Source organism: Copadichromis virginalis, linkage group LG4 (assembly GCF_057382275.1).
Source record: "Copadichromis virginalis isolate Kocher_CV1m ecotype Utaka linkage group LG4, C_Virginalis_male_GT1.1, whole genome shotgun sequence".
In the NCBI taxonomy this organism is placed as follows: Eukaryota; Metazoa; Chordata; class Actinopteri; order Cichliformes; family Cichlidae; genus Copadichromis; species Copadichromis virginalis.
This window is the reverse complement of record NC_140621.1, coordinates 14,197,756-14,210,095: the sequence shown is the minus strand read 5'-3', so window position 1 is coordinate 14,210,095 and position 12,340 is coordinate 14,197,756. Positions and strand designations below refer to the sequence as shown.

General features: G+C 42.9%; 1 protein-coding gene across 3 annotated transcripts; it reads right to left on the bottom strand.

Annotated features, from left to right (window-relative positions):
- Positions 1-1,176: 1,176 nt before the first annotated feature.
- On the bottom strand, positions 1,177-12,340 carry wipi2 (WD repeat domain, phosphoinositide interacting 2). Of its 3 annotated transcripts, XM_085453723.1 has the most exons (13): positions 12,025-12,340; positions 11,132-11,214; positions 10,709-10,867; positions 8,035-8,204; positions 7,825-7,921; positions 7,085-7,182; positions 4,560-4,652; positions 4,339-4,409; positions 4,116-4,229; positions 3,846-4,010; positions 3,046-3,153; positions 2,859-2,956; positions 1,177-2,627 (listed from the first exon to the last, which is right to left on the bottom strand). In XM_085453723.1, the coding sequence occupies exons 1-13, from the start codon at positions 12,096-12,098 to the stop codon at positions 2,515-2,517; spliced, it is 1,443 nt and encodes a 480-aa protein (XP_085309849.1). In that variant the 5' UTR covers positions 12,099-12,340; the 3' UTR covers positions 1,177-2,514. The 3 variants fall into 3 exon arrangements, with proteins under 3 accessions (XP_085309849.1, XP_085309846.1, XP_085309848.1); XM_085453720.1 differs by lacking the exon at positions 10,709-10,867 and having other exon boundaries at positions 12,025-12,332; XM_085453722.1 differs by lacking the exon at positions 10,709-10,867 and having other exon boundaries at positions 4,122-4,229; positions 12,025-12,332.

Below are 12,340 nucleotides of genomic sequence, written 5' to 3'. Positions count from 1 at the left end.
GAAATGGAATGTGATTTATATCATCTCAGCGTTGGTGCATAAGCCCTCTAGGAAGGAGTGGTAAAGCTGTGGTCTCACGTCAAGGATAGAGTCCACCCTCGCGTGTGAGTGTGTGTGACCTGCTGCAAAGTTCAATAAGCTGCAATGAAGCAACTTCTTGAGCACATTATTACTCTAGTAGCAGAAAATTTGTATCTTATTGTATTAATTTATTTTTTCCTTGTAGGTGATTCAGATTTGGTCGACTTTCCTTTAAAGTGGTAGCGTTTAAAGTGTCTACAAAAGATTCTGACAAATGGCTCCTTCACGTCCTGAAATGTTACATGAAATGTGTAATTCAGTTCAATTTCATTTCTAAATCTGGACTACTTTGAAGTTCAAGTTCGTGGCATTGTATTAACACACAGTGCCAAAAAATTCTCCTTTTATAGGTGCTCACACTTGCCGATGATCAGTTAATGAAGTGCATTTGATTTTCAGCACCTGGCTGCCATGTCATGTGGAAAAAGTAAGGGTGTAAGTATTGCTTTTGTACTGTCAGGATAACTTTGATATTATGGCTCTTGGCATTACCCCCCTCCCCAAAAAAAGAAAAGAAAAAAAGCATATTCTGACTGAGGCAGTTGGAAAGGGGAACCCACATCACATATGAGCAACATGGGGTACTATAAAAAACAAAGCCACATGTGGTTGTGCAATGGAAAGCTAAAAATTATTTTTCACCTACACGGGCAGGGCTCGAGTCCCACATGAAGTCAGCACTGACATGTACAGAGCATGCACACATCCCCATGCTCTTTTAGTAGGAAGGGCATTAAACTGAGATGGGAGGCAGGTCTATTTTTTAGATGCGATGTTATGTTACAGCACACTGCTCTCACTCGGGCGTTCTGGTCTGTGGGTCAAAGGTTTCTGCTTAGCAGGAGTCATTCTTTCACATACATATTATAGTAATATTACAGTGTGGCATAGAGGATGTCTGAAATTATGTGGTAACACCTAAAAGTATAAAATTCCGATGCTTAAAAACAAATAAAATAAAAACTGGATTTTACCTGACTTCTATTGCTCCAGTAGCTGTGATGCTGGGTAACACATCCTCCCATTCAGTTGGCCTAAGATGCTCTTTATAATGAATGCAAGATGCCAGTGCAACAAGAACAAAAGGCACTTAACTTCATACATCAACATGAATTTATTTTAGTTTCAGATGAACGTTTCACATTTTATACAAAATCATTAGAAAATGCCCGACACTCCAAACTCCCACATCTAATCCTTACTTGGTGGCTTCACACACTGAAAAGGATTATTTGAGGAATCATGCAGCATCCCGGCCCAGATGATGAGGCTCAGCCCGACCTCCAGATCACAATCGAATGATGATGCTCAGCTTGCTCGTTGGCCAAACACTCACTATCCCTGCGTGACACAGTGATATCTCGCCACATCTAATAATGTACAGAGTAAGATACAGTAGGATGAGTTGTTAAGAGGAGACCGGAGAGCTTCCTGCCTTTCTCCGTCGATCATCACCAACCACCGCTTAGATGTATGGACACAGTACCACATCAACAACACCATGCATGTTTTCATACGCATGACACATCATTGGTTATGATTAGCTATGTAGTTTAAAAAAACCAAAAAAAAAACCAAGATTGATAGTTTAAAAATTAACCAATGACTGCAGGCCTGAGGACAGGGAGAGGGCAGGAGAAGGTCCACTGAGCCTCTTGTTTGGATGAGGTAAAGTGAGCAGGGGCAGGTGTATAAGCTCATGACTAGATGGTTTGCTAATGTACATGCCCGAGCACACACACGCACGCACGCAAGCAAACAATCACATATTTGTCAACACCTCTGCCTCATGCCAAAAACCTTAGACTGATGCCTCGCCCTCTGCAGGACAGTGTACAAGAAAGTGTGTGTGTGTGTGTGTGTGTGTGAGAGAGAGAGAGGGGAAGGGGTTAGAAAAGATAGCACACACCCTTGATTAAGATTGAACAAATGAAAGAAGATTTTATTCAGCCAATGAAAAGAGGTCGCCCCTCTCAAACACAAAAAAGCCATCACAGCAAGGGCAGAGAGGCACTTACACAATCGGTTTCTACTCACACACACAGGCTCGCTGTGTGTGAGAGAGTGTCTTTAACAGCGACACAGCTACATTTTTTATTTTTTTAAATGACACTCACACTCTCAGATACTCATTTTCACACTTAAGCTTTTGGCACATGTACATGCAAAGCTTCAGTTTGGCCTGCTCAGGCTAAACTGAGGGAAAAGGGAGCGGAGGGGGGGGGGGGGGGAAGAAAAAAAGACGACGTGTATGTGAACGGACGGATGCATGAACAAACTGGCGGACAGGCTCTTGAACACTTTAAAAGAAAAACAAAGACACTCCCCCCTCCCCGCCTCCATCTTTGATCCTGTCCACGCCCCTTTCGGGGTCACGTGTCTCTAGCAGCACCAGAGGAGCCCTCTGATCGGTGGGTACAGCCATCAGTCCAGTCACTCGGTCTCGAGGATGAGCGGCGGTTGCTCGTTGTCTTCCTCTAAGTGTAGGTCGCTGAGGTCGTCGTCAAGCCCCACCCCTCCCACAGCGCCCTGCTCTTCACAGTAACCTAGGAAAGAAGAGTTCACAAGTCAAACATTGATGAGATTTCTTCTGATTGGATCACTTCCAAACTTGTCCCGCCTTTCTGCACAACTTAATTACAGATAGTCGCTCCAGAACAGCCATCTTTACAAAATAGAAAAAAGTTTATTCGTTTTTATTATTAGTTTTTATTTACCTATTGCCTTTTTTTCCCCCAATCAGAAAAAAAGAAAGATATCAATACTGTGTCACCTACCCTTTGAGACAGCAGCACTGTAGGTCTGGGCCACAAGTGGGCGATCATGTGACCCCTGCTCAAGGATCTCATTGGGGGGCTCGGTACTCCCGTCTAACCTGAAGCCAAAGACTGAAATCCTCAGTTTAACTCCCCAAAATTTACCTTACCAGCTAAAGCGAGCCACAATCTGCCAATGCTGTGTTACCTGTGCTGCTTCGTTAGTGTGCATTCGCCTCCCTCCTGTGGATCCAGGTTGTACATATACAGGTAGCCATCAGCCGCTGCTACAAGCAACCTGGGAATCTTCTGAATCCTAATTTTTAACAATTAAAAATGGAGATTCATGAAAGATCCACAAATCCAATCCAACACGTCAATCACATTTATCCTCTTCAGCATCTTCTCTTCTTCAGCACCAGATGTGACATACCAAGCAGCTAATAAGAATCCTACAAGCTCATTAATATTTTCCAGTTTCCTATTCTTAGATTCCTCCTCTGATTCCTTGGCACACAGATGAGGAGCGGCAGAGGTGACGGATGTTACATTACTCAAGTATTTGCATTATTTTAAGTGCCTGTCAGAAGCTCAGGACCTATTATGGAAATGCTACTAACTTCAGTTCTCCATACAAAGTGGTACAAAGGCAGAGTGACAGAAGCCTGCACATCCTCAGGAAAACCACCTTGTAAAAACTCATTTTGATTATTATTAATATTAATTATTAATACTACTCGCTACAACTTTAAATTGAAAAAAAAAAAGTAGGTCAAAGGTGACCAAAGATTAAAATCAGTCAGTATTTTAAAACTTCCTACAATCAAAGTGCAACGTAAATAAAATGTGCTAGAAATTTTGTATGACCTGTGATTGTAAATTCAGTCAACGCTACTTCACATTTTTCCCCCCCCCTTTCTCTGGCGTGATAAGAAGTAACAATTTCATAATGTCTCAAACGCAGTGTTGCATTTGTGCTCACTGCGAGTGTGGAAAGTGTGTACTCACACAGCTAAGGCGCAGATATTCTTATGCCCGCAAAAGGGTAGACGTACAGTGGCGAAGGCTCGCCCCTGGGTAAACATTTCCGTGACTTGGGAAGGCAGGTAGGTGGTGGACGCCATCAAGACCTTCCCCAGGTAACCTCCCCACGTGGTGGGCTCCTCGGCTGGCCTGAGCGAACATGTACAGAATGTGAGATGCATGTTTTCGTTGGAGGAAGCAGCAGCTTGATAAGTGGCTACGAAACAAGCCATCCAAAGACAGACAGCTACGTACACATACTTCTCCTTCTGTGTTTCTAATTTGAAGATGTGGACCGTCTCTGTGTTGCTGGAGGCAGAAAGGTACAGGCTGTCCATACTGAACGCCAGCGAACAGATGCTCACGCACCTGAGAAGACAAGCACGGCAACACACGTGCACAGAGGAGATGGTAAACGCGTACAAAAGCGTGCACAGATGTTACGAAAAATCAAAACTGCAGTGCATGAGCCGTCTACCTCTTGACTCCTCGTCGAAACTCAAAGAGCTTCTGTCCCTCTGGGATCGAGAAGACACGGATGACTGTACCCTGAGAGGAAGTGAAAAAAAAAAGGCACAAGATGTACAGAGTTGCAACACTATTACAGGATGCAAGAATCAAAATCTGCATTTCCTCATGTGGAAAACAAAATTAGCTGCGGAGATGACAGGGTAATGTCCTGCACAGCAGCTGAACTACCTTCTCTGATGCTGTAGCCAGCTTAGTTCCAGTAGCATCGAAAGCCAGAGCCGCTAATGGGCTGTCGTGGGCTGGAATCATATTTGCTGCTCTCTGGAAAACGACACACAGATTAACTACTTTACAAACCTGCTTTCAGGCCCAGAAACACCTTCAGACAAAAAACAGCCAAACGCACAATAAGCACTGCAGGAGTGCTCAGACCTTTATATTAGAGATGGCACGATACCACTTTTTTATGTCCGATACCGATATCATAAATTTGGATATCTGCCGATACCGATATGAATCCGATATAATGTTTTTTAATCAACAAAACTGTTTTTTAAAATATCTTGCTGCATTTTGCAAGTCTGCAAGTTCATACTCAAGTTTAAAACAACAACTACACTAAAGCTATTCTGTTATACCTGTATACAAAAAAAATATTTCATAGTTCAGCAATACTGATCAATCTAATAAACTTAAACCTGCACCATCCTCCCTATTCTGGTATTTTAAAGAGTACTTAGCGTAAATATTAAGCAACCTAACTAACAGGGTTCCAACTCCCAGCAACAACAAAAATAAATAAAAAATAAGGAACCACCCCTCACGCTCCACCTCATGATGCTTAATCGACGTAATCAACCTTAATTTGATGCAGTGTGAAAAAAAATGCACAGAAATCAATTATTTTTCAAGAAATATTAAATAGATTCAACATCTTTCTTCAACAAAATTGCAGACTGCACAGATGGTACCTTCCCAAAGGAAAAAGTACTATAGCTTACTAGGGTATATATTAGACTTAATAGTCACTATATACAGTAATGGACTTCTATTCATTTTACATCAAATTAAAACTTTGGGTGTCAGATAATTATTTATTAAAAGCTCGACATTTTAAATGAGAATAAGAAAGAAAAGTCTGTCTTTGTGCCCCCTTTTCCCTGTTAATGCCCTATCAGCCCCCCTGGCTAAACTTTGCTAGATCCGCCCCTGCACAGTTACCAGCCGTCAGCTACGTAGAAAAAGATCCTGGTGTAGAAAGAAATATTAAATAAATTCTAACAACAGCTTATCAAGCTTAAACGTTCTGCTGTTGTTCAGCCGCTGGTTTCCTCTTTCTGGTGCAAAGTGGGCCAAAAACAAACAAGAGAGATGGAGTCGCGACAGAAAAGCCGATCAGCTGATCAGTTTCACGATTGAAGTAGCAGCCGGAGAGCGAGAGGCAGTCGCTTGTTAAGCTTAACGTGGGAATGCTTTACAAACATTCAGAGATGGACTTACACACTTGCTTTACTTCTCTCGGGGATAACTTTGTCGGAGATGAAATGCCAGGTTGCTAGCGAAGCTCCACATGCTATCCAGACCACCGACAGGTCCGGCATGCCACAGCTGCTCTATCACGTGATGCATACTGCTCCGACTGCTAACGTTCTGAGGTGAGTTACGGCGTGTTGCAAGTTTTGTGAGGTGCTTTCGTGATATTTAATGGATCGGATTACATTTTTTATTTTTCTCCGATATCCGATCCAGTAATTTAGGTCAGTATCGGACCGATACCGATACGTAATATCGGATCGGTCCATCTCTACTTTATATAAGAGAAGCCAAACCACCAATTTACAAAACACACGGCACAACACAGGAGAACCAGCTGAAGAGGAAAAGACTCAACTCTAAGCCTGCACTTTAAAGACAAAGGTCGCTCTTTCAAAGATGCAAATGTTCACATTTTAGGCCGAGAAGATGAAAAAGTAAAGGAGGTCATCCACGTCCACTATGAAAGACCATCAATTAACCAAGTTTGTGATTCCGGTCAGACACAGGGGCCATGCAGTCCTTCAAGACTCCTCCATCACTGTGTGTTGCTGGAAGCGCATGAGTTAAGTATTTGCTGAATGGTGATTGGTTGACTAGATCAGGGAGCGACAGCTGAATTAACCAGCAACGCTTTTAAAAGTAATAACTGTGGTTCTTCACTGCAGCTGGCTGACCGACCAATAACAGCACTGCCTCCATCTGACAACAGAGCTCTCTGCAGGCAGACGGCTCTGTGCCCCGACTAGAGCGACTACATCTGCTGTTACAGGCTGTTCAACCCCCGCTCGCACTCACACTGTGCCTCAGGAGACCTCAGCAGCCACACAATGGTTGGGCGGGGCAGTGGCTGACGGAGGTTTCACACTTCGGTGCTCAGTGATGGTAATGACCCAGTCTTTTTTCACAACTTGGCTGATGATTAACAACAACCCTTAGTGGAAAACCCCCACTAGGTGTTAAACACCTCTCAGCCCAAGTAGTTTTAAAACTGAAGAAGCCTCTTTGATGAACCTAAAGAAATCCAGCTGATTTCTTTTCAAGCACTCAAAGCTACCATGACCTGGACGACTGAGGATCTACGCAGACATTCGTCAGAAACTGAAACACTACTGTGGCACAGCAAGCGTATGCCCCGGAAAATGCTTTGTAATAAATCCTGATGATGGCTTTATTTAAAAACAGGAGCACATAAAGTATCATTGTCTGGGTTCACCTACCAAGTTGACTGTGTCAAACACTTGGACCTCTCCTATCGTAGCACTGCCTGGGTATGCCAGGTAACAGTTATCATTGCTGATGGAAAGGGCACACAATCCTGGAGAGATACGAGCACAAAGACAAACTAATCAGTAAAAAAAAAGATGGAGAGAAAAAACAAAACGTGTCAACACAACCAACTACAACAATGGTATCGGTAACATTAAAAGAAAAGAGGAGAAGAAATGAAGTCTTAGTGTTGAGAGTGGCAGACAAAACAACGCTGTTCAAAATAAACTGAGAAAATGAAAGTGGAGACACTTCTCAGCTGATACGAGAAAGTCATATTACTGCTTTCAGTGGGCCTCACTCATAAACCGCGTGAGCACACGTTACGCACAAATCTGAGTCGTACTCTGCAAACAAATTTTGAATAGCTACGTATGAATCTTGGGCTAACTGAACAGATGGTCCTTTCACTCCAGCTCTTTATTCTCTTTTGATTAGTTTTATTCATTCGTTTTTAAACCTATGCTACAGTCCAGATCTACATACAGTCATGGAGGCCCAAGATTTTTTCCCTTTCATTTTAAAATGAAAAACTAGATTTGTACATTTCTAAATATTCACGATGAGGCCCAATACAAGCACATACATGTAAAGTGGAAAAAAAGGTAAACTTTTATAAAAAGCACATATTACATTCACTATATTTTCCTATTTATATGATGATGATGACAGACTGTTTCTTCAGACTCACCTGAAGGGTTAGGCGGAGTCTCTCTAATAGTGTGCAGCACTTTCATGTCTCTGATGTTGTGAATATAGAGCGACTCTTCCAGGCACACAATCAGCCTCTGCGGAGGAACCACGCAACATCAACTTGTGTGTACTTAGCAAACAAAGTCGTCATTAGAGGGTAAATAAGCCTCTTCATATTCATGAACACTGCAAACGACCCCTGGCCTACCTGTCTGTTGAGCTTCACAGCCAGTATAGTGTTTGAATAGGAGTAGTTGCAGATCTCAGTTCCCTTCTTGAAGTGACAGACTTTGAGCTTCCGGGGGGCCTTCAGACTAACTATAGCCACCAGGCTGCTGGAGAACAGACGCTCCACAATGCACACATCCTCAGTGTCAGCTGCAGGAGACGGACACAAAATTATTATTTCATCAGTGCTCTGACATTTTATAATCACTTATGTGATTAAAGGATTAGATCATCTTAAACAGTTTGACAATTTGGGCTTAGACATTAAAGCATCCCATAATAACTACAATACTGTAATAAATAATCAGCTGATGAGCAAAGGAATAAAGCTCCAAGCATGATAGTGCATTTGTAGCCTGCAGGTGCCATAGAGCACTGTGCAGACCCACATACCCGTTTACTGTCACCAGGGGGCAGTGTCAAAAATACAACAAAGGAAATACGTGCTACGCTGTTGTTAGCGTAGCACGTACCATCCAGAAGAAATAACTCAAAAAAACTTAATCAGTGAAGTGAAACCAAATGTTAAAAACAGTAACCTATATCTGCTCCCAGTGAGTGCATTTCCCCATTCCTCTTTGTGGTGAGCTCTACCTTGTTTCCCCTTTCCTAGTTAAGCTAATTGAGCTACACATTGTTGCTTCTTCATAGCTAAAGACTTACACCAATGTGTCTACCCTTTATTTTTTTTGACTCTACTCGAGTTATTTTCTGTGATTCAGACTTCAAAATATACATATCCACCTATAGTGGAACAAAGAACCACAGTGGCATCACTAATAACTGAAAGAACTACTAAATGAAGTAAAGCTGAATTCATGTTTTTCTACTGCTATCATACTTAAAACTCAGCTTGGATCCTTTGTTTTAGTGATGATTAATAACATTGGTGGAATATGGGGCACAGCTGTAGAAGCGGGACATGCCACAAACAGGAGAACCACTACTTAAGGAAGCTGTCTTCTGATTGGCTGACATTTGAAAACAAAAGGTTTCAACAGCAGCCGTATGGGTTGCTGTCTCAAAGCCAGAGGAAATACAAAAGCAAGAGGGAGGGGAAAAAAATTATTACTTGCACAGATTACTCATAGTTTTAAACTGACCATGCTGAATGTGCACCATGTAACAGTGTGTATGAAATGTGAGCAAAACATTCTGGGACTGGGAATACCCCCCCCAATTATTCTCTCTTTGACAATCTTCAGCGTGGCTGCTATTTTTAGATCACTCCATGGAAGTCGCGTTAGGTCTCATTGCATCTGCGCCTCTGTAAGACCTGCTGGATCTCCTCCAGTGTCTCAAATCGTGATCCTTAAAACTTTATTTTCATTTTGAAGAGTGGAACAAGCTGTAGGAAGCCAAACGGTCCACGTGGCGAGTGAAAATTGGTTTGGTGAGGCCAAGAAGAAAACTCCTGGTATGCAATGCGACTCAGGGCTTTTCATCTAAACCGGGGGGGGGGGGCCTCCAGGGCTCACGCACCCTAATCATTTGATTCGGGTGCGTGAGCCCTAGAGGCCTGGAGTATTCCACCCCTGATCTAAACATCATCTCTCCGAGTCCAGAACTCTGCAGAGGGAGGGCAATTCATGAGGCAGGGTCCTAGGAATATTGAGCAATGATTTCTCTCTCACTCTCACACACACACACACACACACACACACACACACACACACACACACACACACACACACACACACACACACACACACACACACACACACACACACACACACACACACACACACACACACACACACACACACACACACACACGGTCAGTGCTTATCTGCTTGCAAGTCTGAGGTCTGTGGTGAAACTGCAGCATGCACAGTTCCAGTGGTCAGAAAGGGACTTCCAGGGAATGATCCAAAAATACAGAGTGGGCTGGAATCTGTCTGGTCTTGCTCAAGAAGTATAGATGTGGATAGTTTTGCATTTTATACCTAGACTGTGTGAACTTCTTTCCTTCTTTTATCTAGGGTGCAAAAACAATCAAAAAGCTAGCCTTTAACACTTTGTTTCATGAAAGAGTCGAACGAGCGGTGTTCAGAAATTGTAGAAATGGCTTTCCCATTCTCTTGTGCTGACTATAAAACTTAAATCACCTACTCCCGTCTTCTTCTTTGGTATTTAAATATAAATTAATTAGCAAAAAAGTCAGAATACAACATATAGGTTAATAAAAGGGATGCAGCAGAAATCATATGTAACCTTTGTCCATATACAAGGAGGATGGTTGATGCTTAAGCATACTAGTGAGAGGAAAGGGCAGACATACTTCATTAATTATTTAAAGTAAAAGCACTGCACGAGTGGTATAGTGACTCCAAACTAACAGGAACAAATGCAGTAATACCTCATAAAATATAATCAAGCAATGAAGTAACAGTTTTTATAAGACAAGTACCTTTAAAGCCAACTAACTTAAAACAAATTATTTGCTCCGCTGCAAATACCTCAATGGCCAACTACATCTGGACAACTAGATAAAGGTATATCTGGCAGCCTCTCCAGCGAGACTGTCCTGCAGATGGACTGCTTCAGACTGCAGCTGGTAAAGGTAGTCGGCCATTTTATAACAGGCAAACCTTGCAGTGTCCTCCTTCCCCTGTGCAGTTTTTCGCGTTACGCCGCATGGACCGATTATCTACCTGTTGAACGTTGCTTCAGCTCTACAGTGTGCAGTCGATCGCCGTCATCGGCATCAGTCATAGGTAGCACAGATGGAATCTGTGCCTGGGAGTGAAGACTAACTGGAGAGGCAGAGGAAGAGCGACATCGAGGACCACCGCAACAGGGGCCTACTCTGTCTATGCCATTAGCATACACATGTGTGGTTAAATTACTGGAAAGAGTTTCATGTTATGCAGCCTCGTGCACCATTACCACCACCATTACACCCAAGTCGCACTTTCACAAAAACAAACCAAAAAAAATGCATGCCTTTAAATCAAAACAGCTAACTGCATGCAACTATTGTGTGTGCATTCTGTTTAGTGATTGGATGAGGAAAACAAACAAACGGGTGAGTAGATGGAAGTAGAAAGCCAGAACAGAGGTCAGTTTATACTTACTACATTCATATATCTGCTCCAATTTGTCCACAGAGGACAGGGAGAAAAACTTGTATCCTGATTTGGTGCCAACAGCTAAGGACCTGTACATGACACAGAAAGGAAGCGTGGCAGTGACCAAGCACGGTGTCACAGACATACACTGAATAACAATGCACTCTGTGGTCGTTGTTACAGCCACATTGTATTAGTCTACACAATGAAAAACAGGGGGTTCGGTCTAATTTCAGTGATATCGACTAACTCCGCGTACCCTAGATACATTGGTCACTGTGGTCTCAGTGTGATTGTGATCACACGACTAACGCTGTGTTGCAATAATACCAGGCCTCTGCTGCTGAGAGCAAACACCGGCAAATTTAGTACATGACCGAGTTTAAATTCGACATGTCTATCTTAATCATATTAAAACAAATACAGTGACCCAGTTCGAGTCACAATTTCCTACAACAATTTCCAGCAGTCTTCCAGCTGTTCACCAGTAATGAGTCCAAAACACAGAAAAATCGAATTGCCTTTTACTATTTCTATCTACCGCCAGCCTGAATAAGTAATTACAATTACCCGTAGCAAATATGCGCCTACAGCACACTTAATTTACGAGCATGTTGCTAGTTAGCCTCGGACCACAAAACACTATGCTAGCTAGCAAGCTATGCTAGCATCTGATAAAATAAAAGGTAAATGGGTAGTTTAAAAGAGTAGCTAACCCAAAACACGACGCCTACTGATAGTCTTTTCTAGCATGACAAAAACTACATCTAGGAGATTTCAAATCCATTCCTGTGACCCCGCTAGGCGTCCACACAAGTCCAAGCTGGGTTAATTAGCATTAGCTAGTTTCACAGCACAGGCCATCCGATCCCAAGCCACTTTCCCCGGCCCTGCCTTACGTGTTGTCCTGGTTAAAGTTGGCGAAGAGCAGCTGGCTTCCGCCAGCGTCTCCGCTTTGACTGGCCAGGTTCATGGGTTCGGCACCATCGACGTATAAAGCTTCAGTAGAAATAGCAGCAGCTGGACTGAATACAGTGGTAAAGACCAGAAGTGTTGAGCTTTACGGAACCATCTCTGTTTGCTGCTCTGCTCTAACGATTGTTGTTGTTTTCCACAGGAGCTTGTTGCTCACCCCCAATACGCATGCGTTATGCGCACAGCGTGCAGTTCCTTTAAAGGGCCATGACAGATTTTAATAAATGAGCTCCCCGGACT